This window comes from Gymnoscopelus microlampas (genome assembly GCF_963454915.1).
Source record: "Gymnoscopelus microlampas genome assembly, chromosome: 4".
Classification (NCBI taxonomy): Eukaryota; Metazoa; Chordata; class Actinopteri; order Myctophiformes; family Myctophidae; genus Gymnoscopelus; species Gymnoscopelus microlampas.
Window position 1 is genome coordinate 30,369,782 of NC_139941.1, and position 17,147 is coordinate 30,386,928.

The 17,147-nt window shown below is 41.3% G+C and overlaps 3 protein-coding genes across 7 annotated transcripts in view; all 3 read right to left on the reverse strand.

The window, feature by feature from the left end:
• Positions 1–1,520, reverse strand: part of clip1a (CAP-GLY domain containing linker protein 1a) — a 33,487-nt gene extending 31,967 nt beyond the window's left edge. The window contains exon 1 of one of the 5 annotated variants that reach the window (XM_084055275.1): positions 1,364–1,520. The gene's annotated coding sequence lies outside the window, so the exon portion shown is untranslated. Of the gene's footprint in view, positions 1–954; positions 1,096–1,363 lie in introns of those variants that run through there. The other 4 variants (XM_084055279.1, XM_084055280.1, XM_084055276.1 and 1 more) reach the window with 4 other exon arrangements.
• A 2,376-nt stretch (positions 1,521–3,896) lies between these two features.
• LOC311044055 (eukaryotic translation initiation factor 4E transporter-like) lies at positions 3,897–5,765 on the reverse strand (the record flags this gene model as incomplete). The annotated part of the gene is made up of 1 exon (XM_084055476.1): positions 3,897–5,765. The coding sequence occupies one exon, from the start codon at positions 5,763–5,765 to the stop codon at positions 3,897–3,899; it is 1,869 nt and encodes a 622-aa protein (XP_083911602.1).
• A 2,119-nt stretch (positions 5,766–7,884) lies between these two features.
• On the reverse strand, positions 7,885–15,973 carry zcchc8 (zinc finger, CCHC domain containing 8). Its single transcript, XM_084055313.1, has 14 exons — positions 15,723–15,973; positions 14,682–14,722; positions 14,521–14,595; positions 14,339–14,435; positions 14,170–14,247; positions 13,696–13,799; positions 13,402–13,467; positions 13,226–13,286; positions 12,751–12,887; positions 12,509–12,651; positions 12,300–12,415; positions 11,747–11,833; positions 10,160–10,268; positions 7,885–9,927 (listed from the first exon to the last, which is right to left on the reverse strand). Exons 1-14 carry the CDS (start codon positions 15,891–15,893, stop codon positions 8,804–8,806), a joined length of 2,409 nt encoding a protein of 802 aa, XP_083911439.1. The 5' UTR covers positions 15,894–15,973; the 3' UTR covers positions 7,885–8,803.
• Positions 15,974–17,147: the final 1,174 nt, after the last annotated feature.

The following is a 17,147-nucleotide window of genomic DNA, read 5'->3' on the forward strand; positions in this document are numbered from 1 at the left end:
TGTGTTGTTTGATCTTCTCATAATTAAAAAAATAAAAATAAATAAAAATAATAATTGAAAAACACGCCCCCCCTCACACATTAGAAGGTCAATATCAGTCACCAGAACGAGGGACGTGTGTTTTCAATGAGTCTAACATGGTTAAAATGTATTTGAAGTTCAATGGGTAATGGGGGGGTCTGATAAATAAATATCAAGTAGAAGTATCTAAATAATGAATGAAGCAACTTAAAAACTGTCTGCGGTGCACACAAAAGCCAGAGTAGACGTTAAAATGACCCCAGAAATTTTAAACTGTAATACCCATTTAAGTAATAATTGGGCTGTCTTGGTGAGTCAAGAAGAACATGTAGTCTTGAATTTGAGTCCTGCTTGTGATCTCTGTTGCATATCATCCCTGTCACTACTGTCCCACTCATGCTAATAAAAGCATTTAAAATAAGAGCTATGAAAATAATGACAAATGGGGAAACATGGTGAAACTAGTTGGTGAATAAGAGGTTACATAGCAGGCCAGGAGGGAGACGTCACATTTTGAGAGCACTAAATCACAGAATAACATGATGTCACAAGGTCACACCTTGACTGTTGTTGACTCCCCAAAACTGTCTTTAAAATCCACTGTCGTCTACCAACACAGTCCCAAACCAAACATCTTGTATTATGATTAAGATCCAAGGTATTTAATATGATATCGATCCACATATGAAACGCAAATGACCAGTCTACTCGCTCGATTTACCAAACTCCCAGGGACACACACAGCACACTCTCACTCACTACTGACTACTTGATGAGGTGGCACGTCTGGGTTTAGAAAAGTACATCCGGAGGTTAAATCATCTTAAAACCATATTTAATCATAATAGTACAACTTAAAAGGGCAACGTTGCATTATTTTCCGATCATTTGCATTGCCAAATCACTTTCACATACGAGTAAACAACCAACTACCTGCAACCAGTGACCAGGTACTTAGTAAATTCCACAAGTCCAACTCCGCAGTGTCACGGGGACTCTGAGCTCTGTGCCTCAAGTTGCCATGCCCAAATGTAGAGGATATAATGCCGCTAAACATAACCCGCTGTGTGGGTTTGTTCCATAATACACACCAACGTCATCTCGGTCGTGCTAAAACGGACCCCATCTGAGTCCTTTACGATTTAGATGCAATTAGTAGCTAACTAACGTTAGCACCGAGGCCCAGGCTAGCTAGGAGGGCTGGCTTGGCTTGGCTTGGCTAGCTGCTGTTCAACTGAACTGTCAACTTTTACCTGGCATTTGGTATTTTTGCCATTGATCCACATAAACGGGCAAACAAGTGCAATCGAGACAGATGAGCTCAACGCGAGCTTTTACTTACCCGATATATCGTCGATATGAATCGCGTATTTATGAAGAAAACTATATTTAGCCAACAAGCTAAGTGTTTAAGCAGCACGACTACTGCTTACAAGGAGAATGAGGCTGAGACAGAAACAGCAGGCATAGCCCAGCAGCTCCGCCGATGAGCCGTCTGTGGTCCGACCCGACGCACAAGGTAACTTTGTTTCCCTTGAAACAAGTGCAAGGCAGCTGCCTGGCTGACACCTACAATGCTCTCCTAGATCACAGGTTCGCAACCTGCTGTGGGTCACATGATTGTTTCTTTATTTTAGGGAGGGCCGGGGTCCCCAGATGACAGTGAAGTGACAATACATTAAATTAAATAAAAACAAAATAAATAAAATGGAAAAAAAGACCATAAAAACTGGTCAAACATTGACCAAATAATATAATAGGCAAAATATTTGAAAATAGCAGATCTACAAGGAGGCTTTCCATTTATCTGTGGAAGTTGGAACCGACTCAAACAATTCCTACATTCCAAGGGCTTGTCAGGCTCCCAGTTCAAATATTATTTTGGGGGGTCCCGAGTTCAAATATGATTTTATTTTCATTTGTATTGTTTTGTTTTTTTGGGGGGGGGGGACTGGAAACCAATTCCGCCAGACCACCACTGAATAATCTTTTTTTTTAAGCTCTCACAAGTCTGACTTTATGTAGGCTAGAGTTCTGAGTTTAGATACTTTATTATTTGGATGGGACAGGATATTGATTTGATCCATTAAACTAGAAAATAGACCTACTGTTCCTCAGTGTCTTGGTAGCCTAGTTATGCATGTTGGTAGTGTTAAGAGTAATTTATTAATTCATTTCAATAACTCTACGTGATTTAAGGCTGTGTAAGCGATGTTTGCTATACAGCCTACGTTGTTAAAAAGTTAAAACTCTATAGGCTATTCTGATCATTCTGAGTCATTGGCTTGTTCAGTCAGTAAGTGCCCTGACACACTGAAAGTCTCAAGATGCTTGCTTGCATCATCAAACCCCCATTGATTAAATTGATTACAATGGTTGCAGGCCGGACGGGCAAAATCTTTGTCGTTCAGAAGAGGCTACACTGTGGCTACAGAACTTTATATTTTCGAGTGTGGAGCGGGGCACATACCACCAAAATGCTCATACATACACAATTGCAGCACTTTCTCAACTGCAGATTCTGTATCCAGTTTACATGCACAATTCCCTGGAGAGACAACACCCCTTGCATGTCTCAAACACATGAACGTTACACACCTGATGATATAACAAACATTTTCCATGTATCCATGTATAACAAAAAAGTAAACCAACACATTGTAAAAACAATAAGATACTCCTCCTCCTCCTCCTCCTCCCACAACACAGTAACCGGTATGGTGTTGTGAGGACCCACAGATTGGCAGCCTACTATCTGCTTGTTCAGAAAGGTTTTAAATACCTGTGTCACTTATGACCTCACTCTATCTCTGCTTCCCTCTAGGGGCTACACGTGCTATACAGCCATCTTCCATGATTTTCTAGATCATCCTTCATAAGGCCATCTGTTTAACCAACCTCTTCCCTACCTCTGTCGCCCACCTGCAAGAACATCTGTAGGACTGAGCTCTTGGCAGTCAAAAACAAAGAAGAAAAAAAAACAAAGGAGGAAAAAAAGGAAAGAAAAAAACAACACTGATAAAATAATTGCAGAAAAACAAACACTTGCTACCTGAAATATTCCAGACCTTGCCATATAGGACAACAGAGTAAACATGGTGTCTCTCCACTATCAAACACTTTTAACCTGTAGTAGCCCTATTTCAATGCAGTTTCTTGGGGGAAATTACATGGGGACAGGACAACCAGACAATGGTTTAAAATACTGTACCATCCTTGGTGGGTGGCTGGCTCTACATAAGTCTCTGGCAGTAGTTGAACTTGTTTCACGTTAGGCCTCATCAAAAGCAACGACTTCAACGTTAAAGACAAATATAGTCTGACTGAGTCTATGCATCGTCTCAGAATTGAAAGTCCACAGTTAAACCAGTAAATGGGAGGTGGAGATGGAAAAGAAAATAAATTAATCATGTGAATCCAGGTAACGGTGTGCCTCCAATGTGAGTATTGGACTTCATGTGGCCAGTCTGTGATGTCAGTCATCTATGACGTATGTCTCCAAATATGGGCAAGGTTTCAGCCTGATCCGAGCGTTGCTGACTTCCATTAAAAAAAATGAGTTAGATATAGCAAAAAATATTTAAAAAAACTATGAAACTAAGTTAGCTTACTGGCAGTGTGCACAAGAAATCTAGCACTGATCAGGCCAGCAGTTTAAGGAATTTGCTTCAGACACACAGACCAACCTTCTGGCCTCCTGTAGAGCCAAGCTGTAAACATTTTACTATCCTGCACTGTGTTTGAAATTATCACGTCTGGAACTCCATTTACCCCTACACCAGTGTAGGGGTAAATGATGTTGATAAGACACCAGTGACATTGCCAGTAGAGCTTCTGCCGGCAGGGGGAGGGCCTGGGCCAGGGGACATATTCATTCATTGTCGGTTTCGAAAGGCCTTGTCTTGTGGTTGTTTGTTGTAACCAGTTTGGAATGGGTGGTGGGCATGCAGAGCATGAAAGGTTTCCAGGTCTGCCTGACCTGCAGCCATAGACAGTGTTCTCATCTGTGGAGTGGGTCCAGGGCTGATAGAAGTATGCACATCTGTAAACTTCTCCGTCATCATGGGCTGAGGTACAGCTGGATACCCTGATGAAGGTTGCAAGCGTAAGTAGTCAGGTGATGGTGCCCGCTGTGAAAAGACAGGGGATGAGGCGCCCTTATGCAGAAGTCCTTGTAAAGGAGCAGAAGAGGTTGCCGGGGCATCAGAGCCACTCAGCAGACTGGCAAGTGGAGTAGGTGAGCTGCTTCGAGGGGGACCCTGGCCTCCCAGAAGCCCCTGGAATATGTTTTTTTGCTTTTGAACAGGCACTTGACCCTCAGGCAGCGGGACTAGAGCAGCATCTGAGGATGGATTGTGGGAGTTGGCTTTGGGGTAGGAAGGCAAAGTTCCACTTGCCTTCATGCTGCTGACCAATTTATTAAAGGCTGACATGTCAGGGTCATGTGAGTATGGATGAACACTGGAGCCACCGGTTAATGCTTCCTCCAAGTGCTCAGCCATGAATGGTGTGCCATCTCTCTGTGGAGGGGAAACCTTTTGCACCTGTAGTTCAGTCCCCAGCTTCATCCCCTTCATTTCTCCCTCCACCTCCTGCAGAGATAGCACCATTCCTGAGTTGGTGCTCTCATGTAGCCGAGCTTTGTTCACGGACAGACTGGAGAGGAGGGGTTTCAGGTCTATTTTGGCCTTTTTTAGTATCTCTAAGATGTCTACCTTCTCTTTGTGCTCTGCCAGTCTCCCCAGCTCTTCACGCGGTGTCGACCTCAAGCTATTGGAATGACTACCTGAAGGGCTCAGGTTACTGGAGAACCACCGGCTGAAGCGACTGGCAGATACTATCATAGAAGGCAGCCCTGATGTGGTCTTCATGTTTAAGAACTGGTTGAAGTCAAATTCTCCAGCTGAATGCTCTGGCAGACTGTCCGGGTATGGGACCTCCTTATCAGCTGTTGAGGCTCTGCCCACACGTGGGTCCTCTGCCTGTCCACCATTACATATCACTGCTTCCTTTAGAGACACTTTCTGCTTCCTTGACAACTGAGACGTACACTTGTCATCTTCCAGGATCTCATCATCAAATCCAGTGAGCTCAATTGTTTCAGACTGGCTTGTGGGACCTCCAGAGAACCACTCTGGTTCTTCCTCTGCATAAGATTCATTCCTTCGTCTCTCACTGAACACATGTTTGTCACCAAAATCTCTCCTGAATTTCTTGTCTTGTCCACGTTCCCGTTCCTTCTCTGCACATGCTTCTTTGTCAAAGGCTCTGATGCGGCCACTGCCAATTCTGCGTGCCCCACTAAGACTCTCATCCTTATTCTCCAGGGGACTGATGGGGCGATCTGTGTGGGGTACAACTGCAGCATTGCCCTGACACCCCCCACCAAAGGTGCGCCTCTGTGAGCTGAGTACAACATCCAGATTGTCCTCCTTTAGGCACCCAAGAGGGTCTGAGATTCTGCATTTCAAAGGAACTCTATCGTCCCCATAGACTTTCTTAAAACCACCCAGTGGAGAGCTGCATATCGAAGTGGGATATAGTGAGTCATGCCACTTCTCAGGATCCCAAACACCATCACTGTAATATCTTTCAGGGAGACATTGTGGCCTTTTGTTGGAGCGTGGCAATTCCTTTATATCCAAAAGCTCCTCCTTGGTGTATCTGTAATAAGTTGTGGTGGCTGCCATTTCCTTCACTTGATCACCATTCTTCTGCTCTTCAACAAAAAAATTGTTCTCCATTACTGACCACTGGACAGGTTTTAGTTTAAACTAGTGCAGTACCCGTTACCAGAGTACATAGAGGCCAGTCTATAAGGTCATTTATAACGTCAGCACTATGACATCATTAATTTCCATATTGGGCATATAGAGAGACAGATACACAGATTCACAGATTCATCACAAATACATATCATATATATATATATGTATATATATATATATATATATATACCAAATAATTTAAACCAAATGATGTATAAACATATTATATATAATTATATTATTGTTAACAGAATATGTACCTGGGGGAACATAGGAATGACTCAATGACCCATGTTCTCAGATACTGTGAATTAATTCTCTCAACGTCACTGAGTAAGTAGGTTGGAGTGGCTTATTGTCAGTATCGATCTGGTGGTTGTCCAGAACCAAGAACAAGGGTGTCTATCCCCTTTTCAATGCACTAGACCCCTGGGAGATGGATTGCTGAGGTGGAGCGCAGCACAACACCTGCCGTCAGCTCCCAGTACTTACTGTACTTCACGTCTTGGTTACCCAAGCCATGCTACCCATACGGGTTGGTGGTGCCTGGGATTGAGCCCAAAACCTTATGATCCAAAGGCGAATGCTTTACTGACTGAGCTACCCAAACTCAAACAACTTAATGAACATCACCATTAACTATCTACGTGAACAGTTCAGAGAATCGAGATGACTGACGCATTGGGAGGGCTCGTCTGAGGATGATGTAGAGGGATATGGTATCATTGAAATCCTTGACCATCAAAACAACTTTTATAAAAAAGTGAATGATTCACCTCAGATTTGGCCTCTGGACTGAGAAGTATCAACCAAAATAAATACTTATTGTGTATACTAAGAAGAGATTATATGCAATTCTGGCCCCAGTTATGGGTTGACATGAAATATGCTTGCCTTGAAATGTCATTCTACATCATCTCAGATACCACGATTTCCTTGTAAATCTTCTCACAATGTCACTGAATTCACCATTATCACCTGAACAGTTTATTATGTTGTACATGACATCATTGTAATTCTTGACCATCCAAAACATAGGTTTACTGTAGACATGTCCATATTATCATGTTTGGTTCAGGAGATATGATGCAAAATACATCATTTGGTTATCGCGGAAAGTAAAACGGTCCCCATGGCTGCCACAAGGCGTTTTGTGATGGTTTCATATCTGAAATGTTTCATGCTTTTATGAAAAAGTGAAAGATTTTTGGACATTTACTCGGTTTAAAAGTCACGCCAACGGTCGGAGCAGATGTTGGAGCTTAGAGGTCCCACGGTATTGGAAGGAGAGACAGGATATCCATGACCAAAACAATTTATTTCAGTCTTGCTTTCATCAGGATTTAGATATTTTGTGTCCATCCAGTATTTTGTATATTTTAAGTAGCGGCTGTATTGAGTCATTGCCTTTTAAGAGGCAAGTAGATCTGGACATCGTCTAGACTAGAGGACGGATGACAGATGCCCTTATCTCAGGCACCGTCTAACAAATTGAATGCAAATTTGGCATGTGCAGTACAGAGTGGGAATTGGATCGATCGATTGGGAACAACATTCTACATCATGTTCCCGGTTGGCCGGTGCCTGTTTATAAATAACCCATTGATTGTAATATCTAACATTATTATTAGTACTGTGATCACAGGTACTGCACTGGGTACTCTTTAACGGCTACAGCGAGTACTCTGACAAGGGGTACAATGGGTATTGCATTACCAGGTGGGGCGTGCATCCTCAATTTGCTCCTGACTTGCACAGTCCCCGAGCAGGCCAAGTCTACTAGATATTTGGATCATCACACCATGCAAGCACATCTGTGTCTATAAACCTTTTATTTTTATGATTAGGTTATGTATGTCTGAATAGTATGTGGTCACCTCCAACCATCTTTTGGACATGACCTTCCACCTGTCACTTGGTCTTTCTACCATTTAATCTTAAACTGTATGTGAGATGCCTTCCGCCTTCACAATGCATGTGATTAAAATAATTTACTTATGAGAATAAGTAAATAAGTAAGCATTCATGAGAATTAAATTAAATAAATATGAATGCAGTACTGTATGTTTCTAATGAGCAAACATGAACATTTCATGATACAGCTTAATTTTATTGCTTGTGTCGTTTGAAAAACATTTGAAAATCCAATTAGAAATATTATCCTGATCCTGACAGAAAAAAAAAATATATACATATATAAACCAAATCCTGGAATATGACATGTATTTACAATTGCATACTATTATACAGTCCAGTCAGCTATAATTAACTATAAACTAACAGAGGAAACATGGGAACATGCCAATACCCGCATATCCCTTATTTTGTTTTTAAACAAACTCAATTTGTATTCCAACTTTAGAGAATTTGTAATTCTCAGATGTATAAATGAGACTGTAACAAACCAATTAGAAATACCCTGACAGATGAAATCAGCAATACTGGACAGGGGAACCTTAAGTGCACCATGTCAGATATTGAGTTAAAGATCTAATTATATAAAGTTTAATTTCCCTGTGTTGTGACTTGATCATACAGTGCATGCACATAATATGCATGTTATTCAGATTATGATACCTTGTATTGAGTCATTGCAGACAGTGACACAGACTGCCTCATTACAATAGTTTTGCAATAACTTCACAGTTGAACTAACCAAAGTGGGTTTAATGGCAAATGTTAAGAGCATGTCCCGCTGAATCAAAAATAGACAATGTCATAAATATTACTTTTTCCAGGTAAAAACTGGTCAAGACGAGACCCTTTTACAAAAAAATTGGAATAAAAAAGATTCTCCAACATAGTGCTGCAAAATAATTCAATGAAATACTGAACAAGATCTACATAGTTCAGTGTCATGTTTTCTGTACACAAGTATCAAATTCACATACAGCAAAACATTCAGTTTTGTACAAAAATAAAACTCATTAAAAAAAAAACTGGTCACAATACTCAACCCTTATACTTCTGGAAAATATTTAAAAAAAGGAATCCCTGGGTTTTGATCTAACATCTCATTTTTTGTTTTTTGCCAAATTCCGTGGTGAACATTTTAATACGTCTCTGATCTTAAGGTATGTCCCTGTGGCCTCAGCAACTTCAGTAAACTCTGGTGTATCCTCAAAAGGAACAATTCCAGCTGCAAACCTACTCCGATGGGGTACTGCTATTATCTTCTCAACAGAGATGTCATCTACAACCTCTTGAGTAGGGAGATCTGGAACAGGGCTTCCAGGGCTAACCTCTTCAAATTTAATTGGACCAGGGCTCTGAGGGCTATCTTCTTGCTCTCCGATTGGATCAGGGTTCTTCGGGCCATCTTCTTGGACCAAGATTGGACCAGGGCTCTGAGGGCTATCTTCTTCAGCTTTGACTGGGTCAGGGCTCTGAGGGTTATCTTCTTCAGCTTTGACTGGGCCAGGGCTACGAGGGCTATCTTCTTCAGCTTTGACTGGGCCGGGACTCTGAGGACTATCTTCTTCAGCTTTGACTAGGCCAGGGCTATGAGGGCCATCTTCTTCAGCTTCGACTGAGCCAGGGCTGTCTTCTTCAGCTTTGACTGAGCCAGGGCTATGAGGGCCATCTTCCACATGTGTGCAGACTGGACCAGGGCTCTCAAGGCTGTATTCTTTAGCCTTAGTGGACATATCAGCTTTCGTCTGTTCTTCACTATTTTGACAGTTGGCTTCCGTGGATCCCTTCGTCTCAGGTACTCCTTCTGGTTCATGATCTTCCATTTCTGATTCTGTGTCTACGTGGGCAGATGTAGAAATACTTGGCGAGCTGGGTACAGGTGTTCCCAGGGCGGGTGTCTCACAATCACTGTTAGTGGCTGTATCTGCATTTTCCAGAGCTGCCATGATTATCCTTTGTTGCTCTTCTAGCTCCTCCAGTGTCAGGCCATCCTCCACATAATCAGCCTGGTCAATCACTTTCCAGGTAGTTCCTCTCATTGCTGGAGAGCGATTAGAGGGTGTGGTAGGAGGGGTGCCTTTAGGCAGAGGGGGTCGAGTCGGAGTAGCAGGTGGTGTACCCTGGGGTAAAGGAGGTGGTGAACTGAAGGCAGGCGAGCCAGGAGGGAGAGGAGGCTGGAACTGAAAGGCATGTGGGCTTGGGTAAAACCCAGAGGTGTCTAGATCTAGGAAGATAGAAACAAAGTTATCTAAAGGTAAAAAACAAAACACAACAAATATTCCTGTATAATACATCCGTCATAAAGAATACATTCTTCCCCACACGGTTTGGACCTCAATGTAGTCCTGCGCCTTATTCACATGTCTCTTCACCAATATCACCAAGACAAATGAGCAGTCAGTTAGAAAAAAAAAAAAAGGTACTTAATGAATTAAGAGATTCTGAAGAACCATTACCCGAGTCTAAATCCATATCTGAGCTTCTGTCGGGACTGGACCTTCGTTTCTTTCTTTGCTGAGAAGATGAGACAGAATCCTGCCTTCTCTTGTTGCAGATGGCACCAGGCTGTTGGCAGAGCACATCATATGAGATTAGTTAAATTACAAAATTAATTAAATACTACCTCTTGTCTCACAGGAAGTGTCCAAATGTATTGCCACTGGTTATGACACTACTGCATAATTGACTAGAAAGGATGGCATACAGCAGGGGTAGGCAACATTAGGCACGGGTGCCAACATTGGCACAAGGGAGGGTGATCACTGGCACACTGGCATAAGTGTGCGAGATTTTTTCCTTTTAAAATTAGATATTAAAAAAAAAGTTTTGTCAGTTAAATTAAGTCCACTCACATCTATATACGAACTACATCCTGCAGATAATTCTGCATTTAATTCAAACTCTGAACTCTGACTGGGGAGGGAGTCTGGGAGATTGGTGGGTTATTGCTCTACAATATAATAATACGCGATCTAGCGCATGGACCGTACGCTCAGGTTTTTAGCTGCGGTGGACTCGGGATGGAGTTATGATTTCTTTTCTACTGTACCACTCATCCTAAGATATAATAATATCATATAAAAAGGTAAGAAAAAGGGCCTAGGCCGTGGCGTCGCGGTCTAGGCACCCTGGTTGAGAATCCTTAATAGCAGCGTGCCGTGGGTTCGCGTCCTGTTCCCGACGGCCTTTGCTGCATGTCTCCCCCCATCTCTCTCCCCATTCTTCCTGTCAGACTACTTTCTCTGTCCCTCTCCAAATAAAAGCAATAAAAAAGCCCCAAAAAAAAAATCTTAAAAAAGGTAAGAAAAAGGTAAGAAAAAGGTAGTCCTGAATTCTCCTTTAATGTCGATATGGTACACTGACTAGCTAGAAAATGAAAACGTGGCACTTCATGTCAAAGGTTGCCGGCCCCTGGCATACAGCAAGGACACCAATTTGTAAAGGACTTTAGCTTGGCACATTGATACAAGGTAACAGTAGTATTATTGCAGTTATACAAGCCTGTCAGTGGTCAGACTTCTTTCCCCATGACACCATACCAGGTTCCCTTTGAGACCTACTGTAGTTTGTTTCATTAAGCGCTGGACATAACTTTTAAATTAGCACATTCCGATCTCGGGAACGTATTTGCCCATTTAGTCACTATTTACAGTGTGCTGTCACACAGGGGCCAGCCATCTGGAACAGGATTTGTGTAAAGGTAGACCAATCACAGTGTACCTCACAACTCAGCTGATGCTATGCCAATCAAAGCTCACATTGCTATACTACATGCATACATACAGCAAAGTTGCATAGCAAGTGATCAACATTAGCATACAAACCTCAAGTTATCATGTTAGAACATCATTGATACTTCTTTCATAAGAGTACACACCTAGTAAATTGCTATTCATAGCTATTGCTCAGGGAAGCCATGGCACTATTGGACTCTTGTTAAAAATTAAATGCATTTTTCCTAGATTTGGTTGGGAAAGTTATGGCTTTAGTGAAGCATCGAAAGTGCTTTGTGTTTTGACAATTACAGCCTTTCTGATTATTACCTCTGGATAAGTGTTGGACAGGTAGGCAGCAAAGTTGTGCTTCATGTGGCTGTTCTGCATTGGAACGGAACCGTATTGCATGAACTCCTGGAAGAGAGACAAAAAGGTTTGTTGGATTAGTACACAGACTATTACTGTAGAATTGGTATTCTAACAACCACAGATGGACATGACTTGGTGGCTGTTGAATATAATTTGTTTTCACAAGCAATTTCTACATGCCATGTTAAATAAACAGAATTTTAGGTTTTTAGAGTAAAGACTCCCACAATCGCGGTAATAAAGCAGTAGCTAAATACAAAGTCTGGGCCAGGGCTATGAGATCATTATTTTAATTAAAAAATTGCAGATGCACCATAAGCTTGCAGCGCCGCACTAAGTGAGCATGTAGAGCTGCTATTTTCGAGAACCACTGTTCTAAATCCTAAGTGTTTTCTGAAAAACTTAACAAAAATCTACAATGACAGGTGTTTTCCCAGTTTTAATGGGTTAAAATACCTATTGAAATTTCAGATGGAGTCACAGTGAAATGTTTCTCTGTTGTAAAACTTACATCTTTCATTTTTGAGGGTGCAGGAATATTGAAGCCTGGGAAATCTACCAGCTTGGAAACATCGTAAGAGATTTTTTGTCCATTTGCATCACCTTCTACAGCTCCATCACTTGCAACTAGAATAAGAGAAAAAAGGATAAATTGACAAATGTATTGTCATGCTTGTCTATGATTTGCTGTACCTGAATATGGGTTAAGCAGAAACACACCCTTTCCATCGTATAGCGCTAGGCCAGAGTTTTCAAGCTCAGCTTCTTTGAGCCAACCTGGTGGATACCCCAACTGTCTCATGCGGTATATCAGAGGAGGAAGGGTGTTGACACCAACTCCCAATGCTGCCAGTAGTTCCTCGCTATTCAACGCCACAGGAGGTAAAAGACAAGGGAAATGAGCACGGTGCAATTATTTAACTTTTTCTACTACAAAAACACTTACAACATGACAATATTACCTTAAGACTCCAGGTTTGTATTTAGCAAATCGCTCCTCTACTTCATCAGCATGGTACCGCTGGTTGCTCAGGGTGGACTGGTTGCTGTTTTGACTGAACTCCTTTCTTCTTTCATTGATTGTAGCCATATCTTTTGGCTAAAGCAAATCACAAATACATCATTAAATAACAAAATGTGTCCCTACGTTTCTACATGTGTACCTGGAATATATCCTCTGTATTTAACCCATCCTAACTATTAGGAGCGCCCTGGGAACAGTTGGGGTTCAGTGTCTTTCTCAGGCACTTTAACCAGGAGGCCAGGAGGACCAGGGGTCCTCCTGGCAAAACACTCAATACATTTTTGGCATTATACAATGGCTTCCATCTTTATTCTTTACATTTTGGACTTTTGCATGTTGGGTACCTATTCTGTAATTCTCCACTTCCTTGTGGATCAACTTGTATTCATGTCATATACAAACAGTATCCTTACCTTAGGGCAGTCTCTCAGCTGATGTCCACCTAGTCCACAATTGAAGCAAGTTGGCTTGGGTCTACAATGAACACATAAGTTGCATGCTGTGATTAGAGGGTTTGCCGCAGTTGCAGTCACTGAAAGTCAGAATCATATCACAATGTACCAAAGTACAGCTTCATTCATACTGTTACCTTCTCTCTTTCATTTCTATGTCTTGTCCAGCTGTGCCAATAACTTGGTTGAAGATCTGCTCGTATCTTTGCAACAATTCAGGAATTTATCATATAATCGACAAGAATGCTCTATGTTGTCAGTATCCCTGGTCAAATGGCATAATATTTTGATTAAAAAAACATACAAATAAGAGCATATTCCTGGAACTAATTCATATCACACACACACACACACACACACACACACGAGTGATCCATGTAGACCTGAATGAACAAATTCTCTGAGCAGGCATCAGGCAGTCATAAAGATACGTTGGAACTTCCCACCCTTCAGTCAGCTGGGGGTTTTCATTCAGCAAAGGCTGTCCCAGTTTATCAACACTAAAAGTTGTAAAATACATGACACTTCCAACCATCTGTAGACGAGAAACAAGAAATAATCTTTAATTAATGTCTTGTATACGAGGCTAGAATGAATCACTTGTCAAACAAACTGCTTTGATATGTCTCACATTTAAACAGTGATTATTCATTTCCCAAGCCCAAGGTATTCACTTGCTACCAATGTAGATGAGGAGTTAGGCATTCAGGCACTTACAAAAGTAAGCACACCTTAGGGCCGTTCACACTGAGCACTATAACTACAACTATATCGTTCACCACTGTATTACAAATTTCTATAGTTGGTGTGAAAACTATATTTGTATAGTTATAGTGCTCAGTGTGAACAGCCCTTATATCTTCAAAATGTTTGACAACTAATTATGAATTCCACAAGGTACTCACACTAAAGACCTCTGTGATTTTCTTGATACAACTGCTGGACTTTGTCTTCTGGTCTTCCTCCATGACAAAAGCTGAATTCTTCAAGGGATAGGAAATGTTTAAGCCATGTCATATTTTCTCTGATGTTTACAGATTCATTATATTTAATGTTGTACTTGTAGGAGAGTACCTGAGGTTGCATATGGAAGGAACTATTTTGCTTTCCCTGATTCTGGTGCTTCTGAATCACACTACAGATACAATCTTCAATTTCTTGTCGACACTGCCTGAGAGATCAATTTAAACAGGGTCACTTTCTATCCATGCCACATATGGACAACTAAGCATAGAGCAAGACTAACCAATACTTACTTTGATATGGCATTGTTTGCATAAAGGATCTGTAAAAGTGGGCCATCAAGATTGACATCTTCGACTTTGAGGCCACTGTAACACAGGGTTGTAAATGAATTATTATTAGGTGATTAAATAGTGTTTTTAAAAAACATTTATGGATGCAGGTCCACATTTACCTTGGCCTCGTCAAGATCCTCAGCTTTCTGCTTAGACTTTGATGTATAATGTGAGTCAAGGAAATAGAGATAACAATACCTTGTAGATCTGCTATCTAACAAAAAAAGTATTAAAAAAGGTAGGGTAAGTGATATTTTTTTGGTTAAAACAAAAAGTATTTTGTTAAAAGGTTTAAATACTATATTCTGATAGTAATCATTGCTATAGTGTTTTTTCAGTAACAGATGTCTCCCTGTCTCTCCAGCTCTTTAATAAACAGAAAATACATTTTTCGGTAGGTGTCAAAATCTCAGCCAATCAGGAGAAAGTACCCATTTTTAAGCTTAATTTGTATAGTGTTCCAGTTCCAATTTTGTCTGCTAATTTCTTAGTGTCATCACTTCCAATGTCACTTGTTTAACCTGTATCCTGATTGAGTTCTTTGTCCTGGTTGGATAAAATTGGAAATGAAACTGAAACTTAAACGAAAATGCATTTTCTGTTTAATAAAGAGGTGGAGAGACAAGGAGACTCCTGTTACTGAACAAACACTCTATAGCAATGAGTACTATCAGAATATAGAGCTATTTAACACTTATTTTAACCAAAGCAAATAACTTACCCTAACTTTAACAAAAAAAGTGCAAAATGTGATATATATTTTTTTTACATTTTAACACAAATGTTGTATGGGCGTCCCTGGCATAACATATTTTCAGATGGGGGTCCGCAGACAAATACATATTAATTTGGGGGTCCTTGACTTGAAAATGTTTGAGAAACACTGGTTTCAACAACATTAGGAAGCAAGTGCAAATAAGCATCTACACTTTAGAAACAAGCCCAAAAACCCCACAACTAACAATAAAGCAACTTTACAGAAAAAGCCCAGAATCGCTTATAATAAACGGACATGGCAACACTGCTGCAAAGACAACAATCATATGTTTTCGCAGCTTCTTGTCATGTTCTTCTTCATCTGCACTCATTTGCATCGGAGTCTCGCAGCGCGGCGGGCTAACGTTAGCCTGCTAGCAAACAGCGCATTTGAACAAAAGGATATTCTCATCCGTGAGTCTCTGGATAATCTCCTCGCACTCCTCCAGCCTGTCCCTGACGTGGCATGTGTCTTCCATGCCCTCATCGTCCGTGAAGCGAATGTGCGTGGGGACAGGCAGAGAGTCGCCGAGTTGTTCAAACAGTTCACTGTCACCAAAATCTACCGCCGCCATCTTCCACTTCTTGTCTGTGTGACACAAGACGTGGGTTCAGAGGTTAAAGAGCTACGCCGAGCTACGCAGGTCTCTCATTGGCTCTGGCAGAGTCACGTGATAAGAAGAATCAGGAAGTGGCAAGGATACAGGATCGATATCATAGAGTTAAAATCGATATATGCTCTATGTACAGGATAGATGGGCACTAGGGACATCTGGCCACCTCGATGTAAAATTGGCTATTTTGTCCAGAATGTTAAAAAAAAATAAAACGTTTTGAAAAGTAATGCAAAGTATACATGATGTGAACATGCACGGTACACTTTATCCTTCAACTTCTTATTTATGTCTCAAAATGACTGGATGACAGGTTTTGTAGCAATTGTAGAAATATTAGACCTTCGTCGAAAGTTTAAGCATGTTCTAATGCCCACCTATCCTGTTACCAATGACAAAGATGGTCAATTTATGAAGATAGATATACCATCCCAAATTCCTAATTGGAGCCACTATGTACACAAATGGTCTCCTAAATGGGCGCCGTCTGATCTCGCGAACGTCATATGTTTAATGGCGTTAGATCGCACGAGCGTGTGTTGCTGGGACAGAAAAGGCCGATAATAAAGTAGATTTTCTCTTGATTTGTCTCTCTGGAAAAAAAGCCATTTTAGTATGAAAATCTCGGGAAGATTGTGTGGCTTGTGACGATCGGGTCAACATGTAGTTCAGTGACCAGTGACCACGGAGTTAAAAATGGCACTAGTTCAGAAGCTGTGTTCACATTCACGTTCACTCTTCTATATTAGAAAGAATCATAGGGAAATAATAGACTCCAACCTGCTTCCGGTCTGCTAAAAAGGCGGCCGCCTACTCACGTCACGCAGGTACAGGAAGTAAACAGTGTTGCCATGTCCGCTTATTATAAGCGACATTTGGGCTTCTTTTTCTGTAAATATAAGTGGTTGCGATTGTTTCTAAAGTGCACTTGCTTATTTAGGCTTGCTTCCAAATATTTTGATTATTATTTAAACCAGTGGTTCTCAAATATTTTCATGAAAATGGTTTGTGCCAGGGAGCTGACATGAAAATGTCAGATCTAAAGCTCACAACGCGTCGGTCGCATTGCGACGCATTGTGAGCTTGTAGATCGGCTATTTTCAAATAGCCGATCTAAAGTACTCGTGAGGCCTGCCCTATTTCCTCCGCGGTGGAACGGCTGGTGATGCGAGGTTACGTGTTGCTTCTTTTGGGTTTGTTTTCCTAGACCTGGCT